The sequence below is a fragment of the Heloderma suspectum genome, chromosome 2 (assembly GCF_057233095.1).
Source record: "Heloderma suspectum isolate Gila_16-S chromosome 2, 16-S_ref, whole genome shotgun sequence".
Classification (NCBI taxonomy): Eukaryota; Metazoa; Chordata; class Lepidosauria; order Squamata; family Helodermatidae; genus Heloderma; species Heloderma suspectum.
The window spans coordinates 338,278,920-338,302,352 of record NC_139459.1 but is presented as its reverse complement, the minus strand read 5'-3'; the positions used below and the strand labels follow the sequence as shown (position 1 = coordinate 338,302,352).

The 23,433-nt window shown below is 45.5% G+C and overlaps 1 protein-coding gene across 6 annotated transcripts in view; it reads left to right on the top strand.

Moving 5' to 3' along the window:
* Nucleotides 1–260: 260 nt before the first annotated feature.
* The window catches only part of MTMR14 (myotubularin related protein 14), an 86,213-nt gene continuing 63,040 nt past the window's right edge, over nt 261–23,433 (top strand). For 2 of the 6 annotated variants that reach the window (XM_084840614.1, XM_084840617.1), the window contains exons 1-7: nt 387–644; nt 3,038–3,186; nt 18,026–18,134; nt 18,878–18,953; nt 20,905–21,176; nt 22,263–22,385; nt 23,209–23,282. In XM_084840614.1, the coding sequence (XP_084696740.1) occupies nt 3,159–3,186; nt 18,026–18,134; nt 18,878–18,953; nt 20,905–21,176; nt 22,263–22,385; nt 23,209–23,282 (682 nt within the window). In that variant the 5' untranslated portion in view covers nt 387–644; nt 3,038–3,158. Of the gene's footprint in view, nt 645–3,037; nt 3,187–18,025; nt 18,135–18,187; nt 18,301–18,877; nt 18,954–20,904; nt 21,177–22,262; nt 22,386–23,208; nt 23,283–23,433 lie in introns of those variants that run through there. The other 4 variants (XM_084840612.1, XM_084840615.1, XM_084840613.1 and 1 more) reach the window with 4 other exon arrangements.

Below are 23,433 nucleotides of genomic sequence, written 5' to 3'. Positions count from 1 at the left end.
TTATGGTGGGTTGTAGTAAGGCATCAGGCTGTGGAAGAGGCATAGACTGCTGCTGTTTGGAGAACAGCCTTCTCTTCCCTTTTTTTAGCCGGCTTTGGCTTTTCCATCTCCCGGGGGCAGAAAGCGAACCCCCGCCCCCATCGGGTTCCCACGCCCAACCATTGGCTGCAGCCCGCGATTCCCAAGCCTTTCGTCAGCGGCGGGAGGGCCCCTAGCCCCGCCCACGCTGTCCCGCCCACAGACACGCCCCCTCTACGTCTGCGCGCTTTTCTTCCCGGCGCGAGGAAAGGGAGGAGGGTTATTTCCCTTTAGGCCGGTTGGGGGGGAACCTGCTGGGGGTCGCGTCGCTGCGTCGCTCTGTGATGACGGCATCGTTCGCCTTTCCCGGAAGCGGAAGGAGGTTGCGATGGGGAAGGCGTTGGCGCTGCTGGGGCGACAAGTCCAGGGCTCGGGCCCGTGATTGTGGGGCGGGGATGGCAGGCGCCCGGAGCGGCTCCGCCTCCCTTCAGGCTGCAGGCGTCGGCGAGCGCGCCTTGGCAGAGCTGCTGCTGGAGTTCTCGAGGGCGCAGTACCGGGCCAGGGACGGTAGTGGTGGCGGCGGCGGCGGCGGCGGCGGTGGTGGAGTGACCGGTAGCAACGCCAAGGTAAGCCTGAGGCGCGGCCTGAGTGGGAGAGGGCTCGTCCCGCCTTCATCAGCTCTAGCATTACGTTCTCAGCACCTTCGCCCTGCCCCCGAAAAATCACCCCTTAGGGCTTCCACCTCTTTCCTGGCAGAACTCCTTTTGACAGCTGCACGACAGGGTGCATCAGCAGGTGAAGAGGCTCTCGCAGCACGGAGATGCGCTTTTAGCTAAAGGTCGAGGCCGTCCGAAGGAAGGGAAGCAACTGCAGTTAGGTGCCCCTTCCATTGTGCCTGGACCCAGACCTAGCTGAGGCTCAAGCAGCCATTCCTATCTTTGATACCTTTGCATTGATACCTTACATCAGCCTTCCCCAACCTAGTATCCTCTAGATTTGTTGGACTATAAGTCCCACCTGCCTAGGGCATGTTGGCTGTTGTAGTCCAACACATCTGGAGGGTGACAGGTTTGGGAAGGCTGCTGCAAGCTTTTATGGGCTAGAGTCAACTTCATCTGTGTTTTCCTTTGTTGGCAGGATGATTTTCATCGTTGGGAGTCATGTTTTGGCTGAAAAGAGTAGATAAATAATAAAGCTTTGCCTGTTATGCAAAGGTAGCTTCGATACCTATCTAAAAAAAAATAAGTTGGAAACACTTATTGCCTCATCTACACACTTACTGTTACTACTGCAAAGCTTTTCTCTTGTTCTAGTGCAGTTATTCTGAAGGGAATGCTTGCATGAAATTGTCTTGTCTGGCACTTCATGCTAGAATTAGAGACACCAGAAATAGCATACGGAAGGTGGGATGGGGAAGATGGTACCAGTTGTATGAAGTAATAGGTATTTTTCCCAAATCTGGTCAGAACTATCCAAGTGCCAACATCCTGATTGCTGTACATATTCCCTGTTCATTATCTTAGGTTGTGCTGGGGCTGTGAGGATTGGATGTGCAAGTGTATAGAAGAACTTAACATTAATGTCCATAATAAAAGCTATTCAGTCAGAAGCTATTATGTATTACAGTCGTTCCAGTCTTACCTGTCGGGCTGATTTCAGAGAGTAACATTGGATAACCATTCCTTGGCAATTGAGCTATGGGGTTCCGCAGGGTACCATCTTGTTCCCAGTATTGTTCAGCATCTATATGAAGCCTCTGGGAATGGTCATTAGGGGATTTGGACCAAGTGCCATCAGCATGCTGATGACACATAGCTCTATCTCCTGTGACATTTGAATCAGGTGAGGCTGTGCAAGTCCTGGATCAGTGCCTAGACCCAGTAATGGCCAATAAACTGAATCCTGGCAAGACCGAAGCCCTGTGGGTGAGTGGTTCCAGAGTCTGGGAAGAGGAAGGCTTATTGCCTGTTTTAGACAGGGTTGCACTCCCTTTGAAAGATCAGGTTTGTAGTCTGGGGATACTCCTAGATCCATCACTGTAGGTGGAGGCTCAAGTGGCCATGGCGACTTGGAGTTCATTCTACCAGCTTTGGCTGGTTTGCCAACTACAGGCTCTCCTGGACAGGGATAGTTTAGCTGCAGTGATACAGGCACTAGTAACCCAAGACTGAATTACTGTAATGCACTCTATGTGGGGCCGCCCTTAAGGCTCCTCTGGAAGCTGGAGTTCATGCAGAATGCAGCAGCTTGGCTGTTGTCAGGAACTGCCCCTTTTCAGCATGCAACTCTTTCATTGAGGAAATTGCACTGGCTACCTGTCTGCTACTGGACCAAGTTTAAGGTTTTGATACTAGTATAAAAAGCCCTAAACAACTTGGGACCAGGATACCTGAGAGAGCACCTTCTCCCCAACAGCCTGCCTGGTCACTGAGGTTATTAGAGGGCATGCTCATGGTGGTTCCGTATGGACCTATGGCACAATCGGAGTTGACCCATAGAAGAGCCTTCAGTGTGGTGGCCCACTTTCTGTGGAACTCCCTGGCTCTAGAGGTCAGGCAGATGCTAACACTACGCTGTTGCTGATGCCTCCTGAAAACATCCTTATTCCAGGAAGGCTTCCTTGACTGACCAGCCGTGGTTTTTATTGATACTCTGTTTTTAGAAATAACAATTTTAATATGGTTTTTAAATTTATTTTATTGTTTTGTCTTCTGTTGTTCCCTGCTCTGGAATCTGTTTAGATGTGGAGCAGCATATAAATGCTGTAAATAAATACATCCATGGGGTAGATGCCAGCTGTATAGAGAGTCTCATTTTTGGATTTTTGATGTGGCAAAGTTTTCCTTGCTTCCAAATATTTGTCTCCATGCTTGCCTCCCTTATTTGTTTATAGATCTTCTAATGCAAAGACAGTGTTAATCCCCTATTCAGTGCTTGTGCAATACACTAGAGCTTTTGCTAGGATTACAGTACATATAAAAAAACAACAAGTCTGAAATAACTGTTTCTTATTCTGTAGGTAGAACATATTGAAAAATGCTGCCTTGAGTTGTTCAGAAGGGACTATTGCTACAGCCTGATCCACAATGTGAATGGTGAAATCTGCAGCCACTACCCCCGGCTGATTGTGTTCTTAGAATATGAGAGTACTGATCGAGAGAGACACACGTAAGTGATTACTTCATTTGAGAGGACTGTGTCTGTTCTGAATTATATCAACAGTTTAAAATGCATAAGCATTCTTTTGGGGGGATGTGTTACTAGCAAATCAACAAGTAGTTGTGTGTGTTTTTCAGTTACTGGCTCTAAAATTGATGGCGTTCACATAACGGTGAATAGTGTTAGGTGCTGCCATTATGTTTTCTCATGACCAACAGTCTTCTGTATGGTTTGTACACTCCTTTATGTACAGCAGCATTTCCCCCACCTCATTTTCACAAGGGGATTATCTTCAACAAAATTGCATGGAGAATTCCGAGATCTCTTCTATACAGTTTTCAGGAGTTAGTAGTAGCTTTTCCTGTGAGCAACAGAAATACCTTAATTAGGGGGTTAAATTGTTTGATGTTGGACCCTTGGGGCTGCTCTGTCATCCAGCAGGGTGAAATGACTTGCTTCAGACAGCACCAGGGTGGAGGGGAGAGATGAAAACAAGAATGGATGTCTGAGTGGTGCAGTAAGGTTTTCTAAAGTGTTGGCCCTTCTGCATTCCACTTCAGACAACAAAATGTATTGGGCCAGCATTATGAACACTGAAGAGCCACTTCACATGTGACTAAACTCCTATTCAGTAGTGATTTCCCTGTAGGAAACCATGCATACCTTCTACATAGCCTCACATCTGATAAACATGTTTTCACTGTACATACTTGGTGTACATGTGTAAGAAAACACCAGTGAACATTGAGTTACTGCAGCATTTACACATGCAGAATTAGATCACTCATGCAAATAAACCCCACAGCTCTTACGAGCTAAGATGTTTACTAGACTTGGTGCTCATGTATACTGCTGTTGTCATATTTTTGGCCTGAAAGAGAGAGCACACAAGAGCTCTCTTCCAGTTTACAATAGCTTCCATTCCTGGGTGCATGGACAGGATTCTTGGGCTGCAATCTTATTTGCATTTACTCTGAAGTAAATTCCATTAAGTTCATTGAGCCTTACTCCAGGTAAGCGGGTAGAGGATTGCAGGTTTACTTGCTGGGGGTGACCAGGCAAGTGGCTGTTTACAAGTCTGAATCAGGCTCCGTGTATGTCTGTGTCGCATATCAGGGAGTGCATGCTGGCTCCTCAGTGACAGCTGTGTAGAAAATCCATCATGTGATATATCTCCAGGGTTGGATTCTAAAGGGAGGAGTGAGCCAGATTCCCCCTGTTCTCTCTGACGACACTGCTGGGCTTTGAATATCTTAGTGGCTGCTTCATGCATACCTGTATTACTGTACAGAATACATTTTTACAAAATAATTTTGCAATATGTAAAGTGTTTCTTGATGGCATATATTGACTGCCCTGCGTTTGTATTGTGTCCATAACCCTGTGTATAATTCTGTCTTTGCAGTAGAGCCTCACTGCACCTATACTGTAAAATCTCACAATTTGCCCACCTACAGGCCTGATGTACATGGGACATTGCTATGAGGCAGGTTGTTGATATCCTATCTTCTTGATAGGATATTGATGATGAAAGCATGTTGCTGATGAAAACAACTTGTCCAAAACAGCCCCTTGAGTTCATGACCAAGCAAGGATTTGAACTCAGTTCTCCTACTTCAGTGCTCAATCCACTGCACCTCCATTCGAGTGTTAAGTTTATGTGTTGCTTCCTACAGCAAAAGTGGTCTCCAAGAGGCTTGCACAAGAAAGGATATAAAAATCCATAATCAATATACCAAGGATGGCAAAGTCAATATCAGCCATCACCAACGTAACACAATGATACAGATGCAAATAATCACCATAAAAACATAATGTAAAAGCAATATAATACTAAAAGTGCTCATCTGTAATACACAGATCAAACACCCAGGTATTATCTGCCTCCTCACAACCCAGAATGAGCATCACAAAAGCATCTCAGACAGTCAAGCCAAAACTGATGCCCAAATGCCAGAGAAAATAAATACATTTTTGCCTGGTGCTGGAAATATACCAGTGTCAGCACCAGGTCAACTTTCTTGGGGGAGAAAATTGCATAAACTTCACTGCTCCAGGGGTTCATATATGCACATTTTGCTTACTCTGACTGTAGTCTTCAAATAGTTCTTTTGTTTTTGCATGTATGTTTGGGGTAAATGGTAGTTGCTTGCCTTTCTTCCCCCTTTTTGCCTTCTCTGAGTAATACATTTACAGACTCTACTCATGCACAGCAGTGCTTGGCTGTGCTTCCTCTTAATGTGCCCATTAGCTGTAAGGTGTTTCCCATGCATTGTGTGAATGCCTTCTGTGCATGAATGGCTTTTGTTGCCCTTTCTGTTCCTCTGAGTCGGTTTGTTTCACTCCAGTTTTTTAACGACTTAGACAATTAACACAAGTAATGATCTGGGTTTAAGCTGGACAGTTAGGCACACTGGGAAGGTCAGAAGGCTGTCTGCAACAGTAAGGTGGACTGTGAGTCAGTCTGGCCAGGAACAAGGAATCTGAGGACAATGCAGAAGAGACCAAAAACCCAAACTCTTTAACCCTTCAGGGGCTGGCATAAACTTTAATGAGTTAAAAGGGGATGTAATAGAATTGATCACCTTGTGAAGGAGTCAGCAACTGGTGGCTCTTAGGCTGAATTGATGCATCATCTGGTACCTCCAGCTACCAAATATTTTCTCTGCACTTCTTCAGGTATCACTGTGGGAGGGAGACATGGAGACTGGAGCAATGTGGATTGATACTCAAATCTGAGATTTAATTCAAATTTCCTGTTGGCATTTCATATACTTCCAAAACAGTGATATGCCTTAACTGATTAGCTGAGTCACGGTGTAATTTAAAAAGAGGGCTTACTTTCATGTGTTGTGGCTTTCAGCTTTACTTCTGCTCCTCCTATACCGCATAACTCTTCTGCCTTGTTCTAATCCCAGCACCCACTCCAGAAACGCAAAGTAGCTAAGCATTCCAGATGTTTGCTCTTTGTAGCCCATCTATCTTTGTCAGTTTAGAGAGAGCAAAGGGTACAGACCTCTTCAGAACCAAGGGTGCTTGTTCATTTTCATAAGATGTAAAGGATATATGTCCTGTTTCATAGACAGTAAATATTCAGAACTTGAGAACTGAACAAATTGCAGCGATCAGCTGGTTAAAGAGCATAAAAACAGGAGTGTATGTTTTCACACAGGGTGATTTTTGAACGTCATCTCTTAGAGCCAGGAGCAAGATCCCACAAGCTTCTGAAGACTTGCCCGTCCCAGGCACCCAGTATCAAAATCCATGAAAACAATATAATATATGACTGACCATTCCATGTTTATAATGTTTGACCGCAAACATATATTTTCCCAATGGTTTTTTACATAGAAAGGCAGTGTTTAACTATGGGTAGTATCCAATAGTGTTATGAAGTTCTGCAAACTCAAATAGTGCTAGCAGGGCTCTACTGAATCTTTCCGTTTCGCAAGCAGTTGCACATTACACTTGCACAGTGGGCTGCGCAACAGGGTGCACAAGCGTGATGAGCAACTGCTTGCGCAACCATGCTTGCGCAAATGTTAAGTTCAATTGGAATCTCCTCTTGCACATAGTTCGGAACCTAGTTTCCGCTGGCACAGCATCATTTGTGCTAGCAGGATGACACGTTGGATATTGCCCTTAATGTGTTTAATAAAGGGCCAGTTTTAATTGATAAGTGTAGGTTCAACATTTACTTTTAACAAGGCTATATTTTGTAATCTTTATTTTACTGTTTAGAACATTTTTGGGTCACCCCTCCTCCACTCATAAAGTTTTTTTTTTTTAATCGCCCTTGGCCCAGCTCTGGCAAGTGAGTGGAAGCTTCTCTTCTGATTTGCCTACTTGGCGATTTCCTCACCTTCTCACTTCCAAAAGGTAGGTGAGAAAAGAGATTGGTATGTTCTAGTTGTTCCCACCTCACTTGCCTGCCTTTTGCAGGGGGAGAGTTCTTTCGTGGCCATTCCTAAGGGTTGGCCCTCAACCCCACAACCTTCGCATTCTGTGATCCACTAGTAAAACCTCCGTCCAATTATCTGTACGGAGCCTCTGCTTGAAGACAGGACATCCTATATTTAAAAGAATACCACACAATTTGTGCAGTATTTACTGAAAACTTTTAAGGAAGATTCCACAGGCTTGGAATACCATTTGTTCCAGAGGAGCAAATGGCTTTTACAGTTGGGAGTTCTAGGTGGTTGTGTTTGAATGCAACACTAAACTATGGCTTAGCTTTTCATGAACAAGCCCCAGGCCTGTGAGCTCCTCACCTCATCTGGTGAAGCCACAAGGAGGAGATGGGAATCTTTTGCTTCCATTTTCAACTAGCCATTGTTGGGGTTGAGGTGGACAGCTTGATGAAAATGTCAACTCAATGTTCGGCTGTTGTGAAAAAGGTGAACTCCATGTTAGGCATAATTAGAAAAGGAATTGAGAATAAAACTAACAATATCATACTGCCTTATACAAGTCGATGGTGAGACTACACTTAGAATATTGTGTACAGTTCTGGTCACCACACTTAAAAAAAGATATTTTAGAGTTGGAAAAAGTCCAAAAAAGGACAACCAGAATGATCGGGGGCTGGAGCAACTCCTCTATGAGGAAAGGTTACAAGGTCTAGGACTATTTAGCTTAGATAAAAGGTGAGTAAGGGGAGAATGATAGAGATGTACAAAACTATGCATGGTGTGGAGAAAGTGACCAGGGAAACTTTTTTTCTCCCTCTCTCATGATACTAGAACCCTGGGTCATCCCATGAAGCTGATTGGTGGTGGATTCAGGACAGCTAAAGGAACTACTTCACGCCCTGCATAGCTAAACTATGGAATTCACATAAGACATAGTGTTGGCCACCAGTTTGGATGGCTTTAAAAGGGGGTTAGACAAATTCATGGAGAATAAGGCTATCAATGGCTATTAGTCCTGATGGCTATGTGCTACCTCCAGTACCAGAGGCAGTGAGCCTATGTACACCAGTTGCTGGAGAACATAACTAGTGTCGGCGCTATTGCACTCATGTCCTGCTTGTGGACCTCCCATTGGGGCAGCTGGTTGGCCGTTGTGGACAGAATGCTGGACAAGATGGATCCTTGGTCTGATCTGGCAGGGCTCTTATGTCCTTACCTTTGTCACTATATCTGAACCAGGGCAAACTGTGGTTACTCTTAACTATGGTTTAAGGAAACTAGCCAGCTTCAAATTGTGGCTTCTGATCCTGTCTTGTTTCCCTAAACCATATTAACCGCAGTCCTGACTTGACACATAACATCACAGTTCACTGAAAACTGAAACAAAAGCTTCCGATTTCCTCTGTGCAGCTGTGCCTGGAGGTGTGCACAAGCCCCATAATGCTATACTGTAGGCTGGGTTCAGACATAACACTAGTGTAGCCTTTCCCAACATGGTGCCCTCCAGATGAGTTGGACTACAACTCCCAGCATCTTCCAGCCACACCATCCGGGGGGCACCATGTCGGGGAAGGCTACGCTAAACTGTGTCTTCAAGTCTACCTCCCTGTCGTTTTTTTTTAAAAAAACATTTCCTCTCATTCAACTGTGAGAGTAGCAGGAACAAGAAGTCTCCCTTTTCTTTCCAGGATTCTTTCAAATATTTTGAAAACTACCAGCATATTTTCCTCATTCATCAAAGGAGATGACAGAGGTCTAGAAGGAAATACTTTGAGAAGATTTTGTTTGAAAGCATTCCCATTCTGAATCATTGTTGTCTCGTTTGAATCCTTTCCAGCTTGTCTGTATTTGTATTTGGATGCCTAGAATTGAATATTGTCCTCTAAATGACGTTTCTCCAGGGGAACATACAGCAGGGTGGTGCCTTGTTAATATGATCTTCAGACATTGGCCTTTGGAGCCACAGTGCTGAGTTCTTGACACACTTCCAGTGCTTAAGTCAGTATAATCCTGAAACAGTTAACTGATATGCTGCAGTCTGGCCAGTTATCTCCCCCCCTCCCCTCCTGGGGGTAATTCTTGCGGTTAGTGTTTGCTTGTTTTCTGTATAGCACAACATCTGTCCTTGCTGGCTTCAGTGTTTTTGCAGTCTGGTTCGCTTTCCAGTCATTAAATGTTGAGGTTATTTACGTGAGAGTAGCCTAGTGATGATGGGAAATTGCTGAGCTCCACAGCTCCCAGTTCTTGGCCCTTATGAGGTACCTACTACTTACTTAGTTTATATCCTGTGTTTCCTCTAAGAATGGCACTCAAGGTGGCTAATCATAAAGTGCAGATTTAAAACAAAATCTTCATTAAAACATAATATAAAAACAGATCTATTAAAACACAACAAGAAAAGTGATAGATGGCACACAACCTATTAAAAAACCCATCAGTAACAAGAACAAATCTTCCCTCCCATCCATTGTTGTTCCCAGTGCATAATGCACAATGTTGCAACAGAAGGTTGCAGACAGAATTCCTAGGATGGTGACTGGACTGCCCTGTCCTAAAAGGCAGCCTATAAATATTTCAAATAAAAATTAAATAAATAAAAAGGGTTTGTGTAGGTTCTTTTCGGACTGTAGAGTGGACAGGGTACAGCCGCGTGGTCTCCTCCTCTGCAGAATATTCCTCATAAGGCAGGATGGAAAGATAATGGAGTACTAGCTACATGTTCAGAGGATGGCCTGGTATTGGATATGTGTGGAGAACTACGCAATGTTTTCACTGGATGTTCACATTCTGTTTTGGCTTTAGGCATGTTTGAGGGCAGGAAAGGGTTTTTCCTCTGGTTTTTGAATGTTCACACTGTGGGTTTTGCTATCCTGCTGTGACATTTTGGACTAACTTGCAATATTTGGCAGTATTTGCTCTAAAGTCAGGTTCTAAGGAGCACCTCCTGTGTGCTTGTGGTGCACTAGGATGTTGTACACAGCTTGATCTGTGCAGAGAAGGTGGGTGGAAGTCAGCTCTGCTTTTGGAATGGAGATGGGATTTTTTTCTTCCTTCCCAATCCCATGACTTTGTAATTACTTAATTAAGTAGGCGAATGTTACACTCCTGGTGTGCCCGGTTCAGGTCGTCTCCTTAGCTCCCCGAAACCAGTATAAGTGAACACATTCACCTCGGCATGGCAGCAGGCGCTGGAAGCCATGAGCAAGCTCCCGTCAGTCCTCTGATGACAGCCTGGTCCTTGTTTTTGAGGAGCTGCAGCCATGCCTTCCTTCAATGTAGAGCTGTTCAGGCTGCATAGAAATTAGAAAGTGGACTGCTGCCTTCAAAGAGTCAGACCCCACTTCCCAAGTTAACCCATTCGGTGTCCCACTGAGAAGCCCCATATGTAACTCTGTTCAATTATAGTAAAGCCCAGAGCAGTGCATTGAAGGTGGTGGTGGGGATTAGAACAGGGCATCTCTGATAATAAAAGAGGATGTGTGTCTCTCGGTGCCATAGCACCAAAATGGGGAAACCTAGACACCTGACACTTGGCGCGCATACTAAGGAGACCCTGGAGGTGTGCACCTCTGGTTTTTTTAAGGACATCAATTAATTTTAATTGTGATGTGTGTCTGTGTTTGAAGCTTGTACTACCATCATTGCACCAGGTAACAGACTTCCCTAACCAGCACAGACAATACAGTTTGAAGCTGGGGGGAATAGAGGGGGCAGGAGGGGGCAGACATAACAGAGTTATGTCTGCCCCCTCCTGCTGTGGGAAAGCCCCTCCACCGGGGAATGCAGCGGACAGGCCCCTCCCTCATGGGGCTTCAGGGGCGCACCATGGCAGTGGCTGTGCCTCGGGTGCTAGTAGTGAATATGGGACAAGAGGCCCAGCAGCAATTCAAAGTAAGTGCTGCTCCTAATTTACATGATTTCTGGATTAAAGACATCACAGTTTTCTGATATGTCAGTTGGGGAGCATTTTTCAGAGCAGGGTACCCATTAAATGCACATATTCTAGATGAAACGATCCTGTCTTTCTGTCTAGACCAGTGATTCTCAAACTGGGGCAGACATTCTCTTGTGGGGCAAGTTCTTGGGAGGGCTAAGATTATGAAGCAGGTGGTGTATTCCTTCTCTTTTTCTCTCCCCCCTCCCCCCGGCCCCATCCAGCCATGACCTGGATAGATTGAATGCCCTGTAGCATTCCCTGATCTGCATTGCATTTGTGGGGATGACTGCATCTTCCTTGCAGTCCATCTCAACGAAATCTGGGCAGATGGGAATTGCTCCCCCCTTTATTTTCCACTTTTCCTCCAAGCAGCTCAAGGCAGATACATGGTTTCCCACCCCCACCCCACTACTTTATATTCACAACAAGCCTGTAAAATAGGTTAGGCTGAGATGTTGACTGGGAATGAGGGGAGTTGTAGGCCTCCGCATCTTGAGGGCACCAGGATGGAGAAGGCTGACCTTAAAACAACACACTTTCCCCACAAGGGTGAAACCAAGAAATGGGTCTTAAAGTGGAAACTAAGGCAGCAGTCTTATACGCAGTTACCTGGGAGTAAGACCCACTGAACTCAGTGGAACTTCTTCTGAGTAGATGTGCATAGGATTGCATTTGAAGACTTAGCAAGCCTGTGGCTCTGCTTTTCGGATTTCTGTTAACCATTCCTTTACAAGTGTTGAGAAAAGTCCTATCTATCTATACGCAGATACGTGCATGTTCACGGAATCAACAGTCGTCGCCCCTTTCCCATGTTCATTGAACATGTGGGCCTGTGTGAACCCCCCTAGAGTAATTTTCTCGCTCTGCCTTTAAACTCACCCCCTTATGGCAGGGATTGGTATTGCAGGACTGGGATGACCAGGTAAGGTGAACATCTCTCACTAGACTGTGTTGCTGGCAGGATCTGTGACCTGTAAAGGATCAGGGAATATTCTACAGAGAGTACCCTAGCGGGCAGTTACTTGCATCTTGCTCATGCTTTGGAGGTCTAAAGCTGGAAACGGTGTACTTCATGTATTTTTCATAAAGCAGGGCCTAGGTTGCCATAGCAACTTCTTGGCTTACTGAGGCTTTTAAAAGTGCCTGGAAACTTTTAATGGAGTTGGCGTAAAATCGTTGCGCTTTGGGCACAGTTCTCTTCCATAGGGCCATGACTCCAGCCTGGCATACTAGCAGTGCTCTCTTTTTCGTCTGAGGAAACAGCCGCCACAATTCCAGTGTGTCCGGTTCCCTTGTGTCACTGGGTTTCATATGTGCCTGGTACTCCCTGCATTCTATTTTTTCCTATTTTTTTTCTGGGCTTTCACATCTCTACTCCACATAATGGGGTTTTATTATAATTCATTGGCTGATAGAGCATTTCCAGGCACCATTCAAGATGCTGGTTATTTAACCTTTTGAAGCCCGAAATAGCTTGGGACCATGTTACCTACAGCAGGGTGGGCAGACATGGGCCTTGTAGGCCCCTTCCAACCCTACTATTCTATGATTCTATGACATTGGAGTTCTGGGATCTACTTCATTTTTTAAAAACTACAATCCAGAGGTTCACCAGCCAGAGCCAGGTGCAAACTAGCAGTTGAAGGAGTGGGGTACACACTTAGATAAAAGGAAGGGGATGCCTCTGAGTCTGTGCACAGCCCAGGGATTTGTTGCCAGCTCCCAAAATGAGCTCACAGTCTTTTCACACAAAATACCACTCCTGGTGTCCCTGACCCCTGGCCAAATTCCATTGTTTTAGTAGCCTAATTTGACCACTGAACTTCTAAATTGTGTTGTTGCTCTTGTTAAACAGTTGAGCACATCTGGTATGTATCCACTGCAAATGCCCAGAGATCTACTAGGAGATCTAATTTCGGGCCACCCCCTGAGCAAAAGGATCATCTTCTTCTACATGATCTTGCCCTATTCATTGCAATCAGTGGGAGAGGCCCTTCTGCGCATCCCACTGCTTTCTGAAGAGCAAGTGGTGGGAACGAACGAAAGGACTTCTGCTGTGGTGGTACCCTGAACGTGGAGCTCCCTGCCCTAAAGAAGAAATTAATCTCTCCCTTCTTTTGATGGCTGTTCTTTAGTCATGCACAGGCGTTTATTTTAGGTAGATCTTTGGCCTGAGCTCTGAATGAGTTCTTTTTTTCCTCTGGCGTTACAGTCTGTGCTGTTGTCTTTATGGAAAAACACCTAATTTTATTGTGATGTATGTTTTTACTGTATGATATAAACTGCCTTAAGCACTCCATTCTGGAATGGAAAGGTGGGGCCGAAATGATAAGTGGATGAGAAAATGTAATAAGTCAATAATAATAAATAAATGTAAATAATGCAATCCCCATCAAAATAATTAATGCAGCTCCCACCAAATTTGCATTCAAGGATAAAATTCTGGGATAAACGGGTGTATAGGCTTCTTTTGATTGCCAGTATAGTAGAGTAAGCTGCTTCTCCTTCCTTTTGGGTAGCAAAACAAGGAGTGAAAGAACAATGAGATTAGATGGAAAAACAAAGAATGTTTTTCTTTGAACCAGAACCATATGTGAGCTGCTTCAGCAGGCTATAGGGATGCAGAGATTTGGGGAAGGGTATGTGTGTGGATATAGTTTTAAGGGACCTCTGGAAGATTGTGGTGGCACAGCATATCTGTCAAAACCTTTCCTTTGGCACTATGAAGCACACAAGTGAATCAAGGTAGTTCTTGTTAAGGAGGCGGGCAGTCAATTTGAGAGTGCTAAAGTGAAGCTTTGAGCCAGACAACCTAACCTGGGCACTTTGTTTGGCTCAGAGTCTTGTTGATGTGCATTTTGGGGCGGCTCCTGGCTTATTCTACTGCATAAAGAGGAACTGGGAGCCAACTTCGGCCTCATTAAAGAAATGGAGAGAGCAGGCCGTGCCTTCTGATCTGAGTACTGGAATAAGTTTGAAACGAGCAAGCACTAATTGGCATCTCTTGGGAACTGGCTACAGTTGGCCCCATGTATTTCTTCTTCCTACCTCTCAACCTTCAGAAAGCGTCTCTTCAGAAAGCCACACTCTCTTTGGGGGCCCTTCTCAAAAGCCACTTCATCAAGAAAGCCTTTCCTGGGATAACCTGCCTTATTTTTCTCTTCCCCCTCCCCTTCCACTTTCCTTTCTTTCCACCTTTGTCTTCTTTAACAAATAAAGTAATCCCACAAGAGATTTCAGGACTCTTGCATGTTGTCATACAGGCTGTGTTCAGATGATCATGTCTTGCCTTGTTAAGCTGCGAGATGAATGAGCTTTGTGTCCCCCCATGCGTGTGCACACAGAGGCTAACTGTTGATGGGCAGCTTCAAGGCCTCTGCTGCCTCCCCTCTTAGGGTTCTTTATCTTCAAACCAGACTTGGACTGGGGATGCCTCTTTGAAATAGGATACGTGGATACCGTATCATAAACATAACTTAAGTAGCAAGCCTCTTTCTGATTGGAGGATGTTCCTACCAGTGTACTATGCTGCTGGCAACTCATCCTCGTTATTGATCTTATGCTCTTCTAGGAGCTGACTGTAGCTTGTTTTTATTTTATTTTAAAAACAAGATCGAGCAACTTTTAGGCGAGCTTGAACCGTGAGCCTCTTGAATTGAAATTAACTTTGCTGTTACTTCAAACTCTTCCTTTGCCAGGCACCTTTGCAGGCCTCTGTGAATGACAGCTCGTCTTGTGTTTGGACATTGGGGCGAAGATGGCAGTTTCTTCAGCTGACAGATTCTGTAGATCAGTTTGGAGGCTTCCAAATGGGCCACCAGCCTCTGTAGGAAGAATGCGAAGTCTTTTATGCTGCCTCAAACAAACACAGAAGCCCTGGATTGGGGTCACGTGAACATTCAGGCCAGATGTCTGGATTTCCACATGTCTGTATTCTCAGTTGCAACTGTAATGGAAATGGTTGGAGCAGTTTCTGTATGGGGGAGAAAATGTATCACTAATTGCAAGAAGGGGCTGTATCGCTTCTCATTACAGTAAAAATTCCATTACTGGCTGGGTTTCTAGAAACACATAAATTCAGAAGCAAGCAGCTGAGCATCAGATATGGTCTCTATACAGAACCTCTCCACTGATATATGTGCAAGCACTTTAAACGCTCAAAGCACTGTATCGCAGTTGGGTCACATGTGGCCCCCACAGCCCCCCAATGCACTCCCCTCCAACCCCGAAATGACTATATAAACACTAAAAATTCTTATGTTTCTGTACTCAGCACAGATACTTATTGCTCTGGCACTTATATGAGGTGTTCTACATCTATACAGAGGCAAATGTTGAAGCTAGTGACAACAGAACAGACAATGATATAATAAATGGGAGAGGATAGAACCCATTGAAGTACTAGTTCCCCTCTACTCAGCACTGGTTAGGACTCATCTGGAGTACTGTGTCCAGTTCTGGGCACCACACTTGAAGAAGGATGCAGACAAACTGGAGAGGGTTCAGAGGAGGGCAACAAAGATGATCAGGGGACTGGAAACAAAGCCCTATGAGGAGAGACTGAAAGAACTGGGCATGTTTAGCCTTGAGAAGAGAAGACTGAGGGGAGATATGATAGTGCTCTTCAAGTACTTGAAAGGTTGTCACAGAGGGGAAGGCCAGGATCTCTTCTTGATCATCCCAGAGTATGGACATGGAATAATGGGCTCAAGTTACAGGAAGCCAGATTCTGGCTGAACATCAGGGCAAAATTCCTGACTGTTAGAGCAATCCGACAATGGAACCAATTACCTAGGGAGGTGGTGGGCTCTCCCACACTGGAGGCATTCAGGATGAAGCTGGACAGCCCTCTGTCAGGGATGCTCTGACTTGGATTCCTGCATTGAGCAAGGGGTTGGACTCGATGCTCTTGTAGGCCCCTTCCAACCCTACTATTCTGAGATTCTAAGAACCTGGGCTTGGCACCCGTTTTATGGCATGCTTTGCCCTCTGAGCTCTGCTGTGCATGATTTTTACTGATTGCTTTTTGGTGACTTCCCCACCCTCTTCTCTTCCTTCCCCACTTTCTCTTCCTTTTTATTTCTTCTCCTCATGCTTTTTGAGGGAGGTTATTCTTGAACTGGCTGAGAGTATCTTACCATAGTGCAAGCAAAACAATATATGCAAATCTGTATGTAACCCTCTGTGACATTTTTATGGCACAGTTCTAAATTCCAATGTTGTCTGGTCTGTTGAAAGCTGCTGTGATAACCAGAATTCCTTGAGTGTCTCCCCCATTACCCTACGCAATGCTTATGCAGCCGCCTACTTATCCTAACATTTTCGCTGCTTTTGGGCTGTTGCTAAATGTGATCGTAGCACATGTTGTAGGGCTTCTCTGAACAGTTGGACCTCACGTCAGTGTCAGGTGTATATTGTTTGGGATTCCTGAGGATCACTGTTAATTTGTAAGGCATCGCTAGAAAGCACACCCTTGCAATGTAAAGAGTAATCCCCTAAGTTGGGGATGGGGGGCCCCTTCAGTCTGAGGACCAAATCCAACTTCGGAGAAACTCTCAGGGGCTGCATTCCAGTGGTAGGCAGGGCCAAAGGAAAAGGAATTGGGCTGAAGGCAAAAGGGGTCAGGCCAAAAATACAAAAAAATACAAGCATATAAAGCTCTTACTGCCAGTAACAAAATCTTAGAGGCATTTCAACCTTTTAGAATGGAAAAAAAACCACTGCCAAAAAGCCAGGAAACCACTAAACTATCAGTGGTTGGGGGGAAGGGGTGGGGCCATCTGGGCAACCCCTGAGGACTGGATTTAGCTGCTGGGCCTGAGGTTCCCCACCCCTGTCCTAAATCGATGCTTGGTAATCTCAGAATGTAGCTTGCTGTGTAGGCACAGATACATACAGCTTCCAGTGGTGATAGGCGGGACTGAAAGGGGAGAAGTTTTCCAACCAGTGGCTAGAAACAGACCTGGCTCCCTTGCTGTGTGTGGGGTGCTGTCTTCAAATTGATACCACTTCTTACCCAGTGGATCAAACTCCGGCTTCAGTAACAGTGCTTAATCCAGAAGGTGTCCAGCCAGAGATTTCAGGTACAAGGGGACAGAATAGCCTCCCCATCCTGGCGCCCTCCAGATGTGCTAGACTGCGACTCCAGTAATTCCCAGCATGGCTGGGAATTATGGGAGTTGCAGTCCAACACATCTGGGGGGTGCCAGGTTGGGGGAGGCTGTAGTAGAGCATCTTTATTGTGAACAGCTGTCTGTATTTTTGTCTCCATATATTGGAGACTAGCCATCATGTTTACACCAAACTTTACACCAAAAAATTCACTCCTACCTTCTCTTTTCTTTGCTCATTTTTCTTTTTTTCTGTCAAAGTGGATATTTTGCAAGCTGAATACATTGCATGACTTCAAGAGGCAGTGTTGTGTAGTAGGCATTGGTGGACCTGAACTCAGGAGACGTGGGTTCAGATCCCTGCTCAGCCTTGATGCTAACCAGGCAGCTTTGGAGCAGGCACAATCTCTTTTCCTAACTTACTTCACAAGATTCTTGGGAGAACAAAATGTGGGGAGGGCAGACTATGTCATCCAAGAGGAACTGCAGGATGGGTTGTCTGTGCGAGTGTTGGGGTAGGGGGCAGTTTTAAGACTTGTTTACAGTGTTTATCAAATCTGGACACAGAACCTGCTAAGTTTAATTTTCATATAACCTCTTCTGCAGACTGAGCCTTTTCGACAAGAAACCAATGACAGGTGTCTTCCTTGGCAAAGCATATCCCCCTTTTTGCCTTCCTTGGCAAAGCATATCCCCCTCCACCCTCATGGGCTGGCTATTGGCCTGACAAAACAAAATGGCAGAAGCTGCCAAGCTGTTGAGCATTGACTGCCCATTGGATGTATGCCCAAATAAGAATTTGCAGGCACTTGTAGCCTGAGAGTGCATCCAGACAATACCCTCCACAAACTGGTGCCTGTGCAAATAACAGATAGGTTTGCCTCCAACAGATTTGAAAGCACCGTCCAAGTTGGCAAGCTGCAAGACCTCATCCACCGCAGTAAGATGGCCAGGTGCAGAGGGCGGTTTGTCTGCCCTGTCATCCTCTACAAGGGAAAGGTAAAGCTATGTGTGTGTCTTGTGTCTTTCATGGAATGCTTTTCTCTTTGCAGGGGTATAATTCTAGCTTGTGTGGGATTTACCAGAAGGCAGCTTCAGACATATTCAGAAAGCTCTGAAAAGCGTCCATGAGAGTCACTTGGCATACTTTCTTCATTGCTTCCAGGTAGTATCTGAAGCCTCCATTTAACAGGCATCAGAATCTATGCAAATTGGGGCTGGGCCAGTGGAGGAGATTAGCTGTTCTGTAACTTGCAGGCTCATTTCATCCCTGCTGCAGAAGTCAACATCTGTTCTGAAGAGCAAAAGAGGTGAATGGAGGAGGATCCTACAGGGACCACCCTAATCCTCTTCAATAAGGGCTTGGGAGAAGAAGGTTCAAAGAGCATGTTAATGAAATGCACAGTTGATATTAGTTAAAAAGGAATTGCAAATAGAGATGCAAAGTGGAAGCTTGGGGGGTGGGGGAGGGTACAGGGAGGGAAAGAATCACAGGAAAATGTAGCTTAGTGCTTAGCACAGTGGTTGGGAAGTAATGAAACCTGACCTGTAAGCCATGCAAACATCCATCTGGAAGGCATCGTGCAAGCCCTAAGCACCAAACCACCGTTTGATTTGGGATGTGGAAAGACCTGAAGAGGAACAGGATCTGTTGCTTCTCTGTGCTATGATGGGTATTCTTTCTTTCTTTCTTTCTTTCTTTCTTTCTTTCTTTCTTTCTTTCTTTCTCTCTCTCTCTCCAGCATATATGCCGATCAGCCACCCTGGCAGGGTGGGGGGAGCTTTATGGGCGGACAGGATACAACTACATTTTCTCAGGTAAGGGACAGCAGAGGAGGAGGAAGGTTTGGAGAGCATTATGATGTTTTACTCTGTTTATAACATTAGCTGAAGGGAAAGGAACATCACTGAGAATTGGCTTCAACTGGAGACCCCAGCTGCACTTGGGGGCAGTGGCTTATTTCCAGATGAAAGCCAAACTCATGTGCCCTGGAAAACCAAACCTGGTGAGTTCTGTTGGGGCAGAACTTGGTAAACTATCCTAGATGTGCGAAGCCCGAATTTTATGCAGCTGATTTTGCATCTGATTTGAGGCTCAAGTTGCCTTAGGCATAGGTGGTAACGGTTTGTGGCCCTGCCGGATGCAAGTGCTCGGGTCCTTCACAAGCAAGGGCTTCCTCCTTCAGTGCTGAGGTGAGCATCACAGGATATCTTCACCATACGCATGGAGCTGTCTTCAATGACAAAGCAAGCAGCCAGGAAGTCCCAGCCCATAGTGGAGAGGGCTGATCAGCATGGCTGCCTTTGGCCTTTTGAGTCTTCACCCATATCTGTGTAGATCCTATGCATCAAAATGAAAGAACTTCTGTGCCAAGGAAACCACATTTTGCACCAAAACATCCCCTGACTTCTGGTTTTAAAATGATGGAAAATTAGGCATGTTGTCCTCTTAGTTATGGGGGAGGGCCAGTGAGTTATGCTGGGTACTAAAGCGTACCCCCCCACACACACACACACACACATTCATATGATCTCTGTTTTTTGATCACCGGTACACCTTCAAGAGCTTTTAATAATGTTACGGTCTAGAAACTTGCTATTCTTTAAAAAAAAAGACTGAAATTCTCAATGTTACTGAGTACAGCAATTTCTGCCCTTGGGCAGTAGAAGATATGTAGCCCTGTTTAAGGCTGGCATCACTTGTTTTATTGTGTGGGAAGCAGCACTCATTCTCTTATCCACTGGGTATGTTGGGTGTCAACATTTGGAATATATTTAATGTTTTGTATAGCACATTAATAGTGTATAGTCTATACACTATTAATAATCTATAGAGTAATAGATACCTAGAATCTAAAATGAACCAGTGGACCTGTAAGAGCAGGGCAATGACCTCACCCCTGTGAACTCATTGCATGGTTTTGGAGCAACTTACTGACCAGGTTCGCATGATCACGGAGGGGGAAATAAGCCACGGTGGCTTATTTCCCTGACCACGCATGCCAGGGGGATGTGCCCATGGGTTCTGGGTGGCTTGTTAACCCTGGCAATAAGCCACCATTGCCAAGTTCACTCAACATGGCAAGCTGCGCTGGCAAGGGTAATTATGCACATCCCCTCGGCACGTGACTGGCCTGCTTGGTGGGGGAAATAAGCCACTGTGGCTTATTTCCCCCTTTGTGAATATGCAGACCCAGTCATAGTCTTTGCTCCAGTTCCCCATCAATAAAATGAGGTGAGGAACTGGAGCAGTGCCCTCTCCAGCAAGGTGGTGGGTGGAGACACATACTCAAGTATAAAACCAAACTGAGTTGGTTCCATGGGTCTCTCTCCAGTTTGTGGGAAGGTGAGAATGTGGCTTCTGGGGGACAGGCTGGATGATCTGATAGGACTCATTCACTAAAGACAGCCTCTTTGGGCTTACAGCATTTATTTATAAGGTTTATATACTGCTCTACATCCAATAAAGTTCCCAAGCGGTGAATGATAAAAATAAGGGGGGGGGGGAAGGATCAAAATATAGAATTAAAGTCTCATGCTGATAAAACTGGATGGCCAGTATTACTGAACACATGGGGGTGGGGGGAGGTCTGGAGCCATCCGATGCAGGACAAGTGCTCAGTTCCTGAAAGTAGCAGTGGAATTTCCATCGTTGACCAAAGTGCCCCTGGCTTGGGGCTGGTGATCACACTGGTTACAGCAGAGGCTGTGATGGCTAACATGCTGTCCTTATCCCCCCCCTTTTTTTTTTGGGGTGGCTTCACTGCAGGGGGCTCAGACGATGCCTGGGCAGATACAGAGGACTTGTCAGAAGAGGACTCTGCCTTCAGGTCTGTGTTTCTCCCATGTAGGTGGGTGGGATGAAATTTTAACTCCTTTCAGAGAGGATCTTCTCTCCACTGGCATGGCAGGGAGAAATGTAAGAGGCACTTTTCTTCTTTTGCAAACATGGAATCACAGTGAACGGAAAAAGCTGTACAGGACCCTGTGGCACAAAAGCATTTGGCTGTCACGTGTGGGTGAAGCAGCGACTAGTATCCTGTGAGTGACAGGCAATTCCGACCATGGCTATTTTGTTGGGAAGGGCAATTTGGGCTCGTGGAGCACTTGGGCTGTGTGGTTGTGGCAGAGGCAAAGCCTCCTGTGGAAGGCAGACTGGCAGTGTGAGTCCTAAACTCTTGCTGCTAATGTTATGTTTGCTTTGTGTGTGTGTGTTTTAATTTGAAGAATTTATAACCTGCTGTTCTCTATGGGATACTCAGAGTGTTCATGGTACAATTAAAACAACAACAAACGAAAAACAACTCAAAAGACCTTCCTAAAACAACACTATAATTCCAGAATAAAAATGCTAAGAATGAAATGTTTTACAAAATTCAGCAAGAATAATAAAATTAAGATCAAAAGCACAGTTCAAAACACCTCTTTAAAAATCAGTTCGCAGAAATAAAGCCCCAAAGCTTGTTAGTTTTTTAAATTTATTTACAGGATTCATGGGCTGCCTTTTAGCCAAAAAGGCTCGCACAGCAGTTAATTGTTAAAAGTTAATTGTAGCTTTCAGATTATTCTTGGCAAGCCAGGCCTACTAAAATCCTCCCTAAAGGGCTTGCTTGTTCTCTATTCACTGGGCATTGTAGTGAGCCCAGTAAACATGATAATTTAACTGGCTAGGCTTGGCTTCCCCTCCAAGTCAACTCTGGAGTCTATAACTTTGTGTGAAGGTGGTGGGGAGCTCAACCACCCTTACGAAACTGTCTCCAGGATAAGGGGTGAGTTGGGGTGCCATGGCACCCCAACGGATTTAAATCATCAGAGTAGAAGTGCTCGCCTGCGTGTTTTTCTCATCTGCTTATGTGGAGCTTCTTGTAATGAACTCCTTTCCTGAGAGGTTCTTCAGATGCTTTTAATCCTCAGCTGGGGTGCCATCCATTGGGAAGCTGACATTGGAACAGGGCCTCCTAGTTGATCATGTCCCCTGTCTTGGCCACTGTAGAGCATTAGGGCTGCCGCACAGGAGAGGGAGGTTGCTTTGGTGTGGGGAACATGCTTGTAACTTTGATTCTCCTTCGCGGAACCCTTCCCATGTCTTTCTTGGGGAAAGCCCCGTCATCTTGTCCTGCATTTCAGAAATGCTGATTCACAGCTGTTTGACAAGGTCCGAGGCCATGACATCAAGCTGTTGCGGTACTTGTCGGTTGCGTACATCTGTGACTTGATGGTGGAGAACAAGAAAGTGAAGTTTGGCCTGAAGTAAGTACCAAAGCGTTTGTGTTCTTGTGTGCTCCAGTTGGCTGCAAGCGGGTTTCGGGTAGCCTTTCCAGGCAGAGAATGCTGTTGGGAGCTTCTGTGGTGTAGTGGTTAGAACGGCCTTCCCTAAACTGGTGCCTTCCAGATGTTTTGGACGACAGCCTCCCAGCACTTCATACTGCAAGGGGGGGGGGGGTGTAGTATTTTTCAAGGCTTCCTTGTGTAAAATGCTCCTTGCATGTAGGAAAGTTAGAACATTGGTGAGAAGGCTATGGTAGACCGTTGTCTTACATGCTGGCTTACTACATGTAATATCCAAGGTGAAGGAGCATTCAAAAAGACAACCCCCCATTTCATGCTGTGTGATGTGTAGACTGACTTTAACTCTGTGCTGTAAAGACATTGCTTAGTTAGGAAGAGCTTATTGGAACTCTCTTCCAAATATTGGCAGAATCTGTCCCACTTAGTAACCCCATTACCCTAAAAGTTCAGCTCACTTCATAAATTAAATTTAGATTCTTGGATTGTGACACAGTTTCTGTTTCCCCATCCCACCCTCCCACCCACTGTCTCATAAAAATAAGAACCAAACTTGATTAAGCAGTGAGAGTAAAAGATGAGCCAGCAAGGCCCTAAGAATGGAAACTTGGGGTAACTACGCACACAGACTAACTTGTTCCTTAATTGTGAAAAGATCCTGAATGCTCAGTCATGTGTAAATTTAAAATCCTTGATGGACTGCAGGGATTCTGGGGAGGGGAGGGGAGAGGGGACCATGTGCCAAATGACTTCACAGCCACCTAGTGCGTTTCTCTGTCTCTTTCAGCGTGACATCTTCCGAGAAGGTGGATAAAGCGCAACGCTATGCCGACTTCACGCTCCTCTCTATCCCATACCCAGGTACACAGGAAATGTTCTGAGGTTCAGGCAGCAACGTGCAGCTGGGTATGTCTAGTGGGGAGGGAGCAGAACAGCTATGACGTGGCCATTCCTACAATAAATGGGTGGGGGAGGACAGCTAGCTCCCCCCGGCCCCAGGAGGTGCACTCCA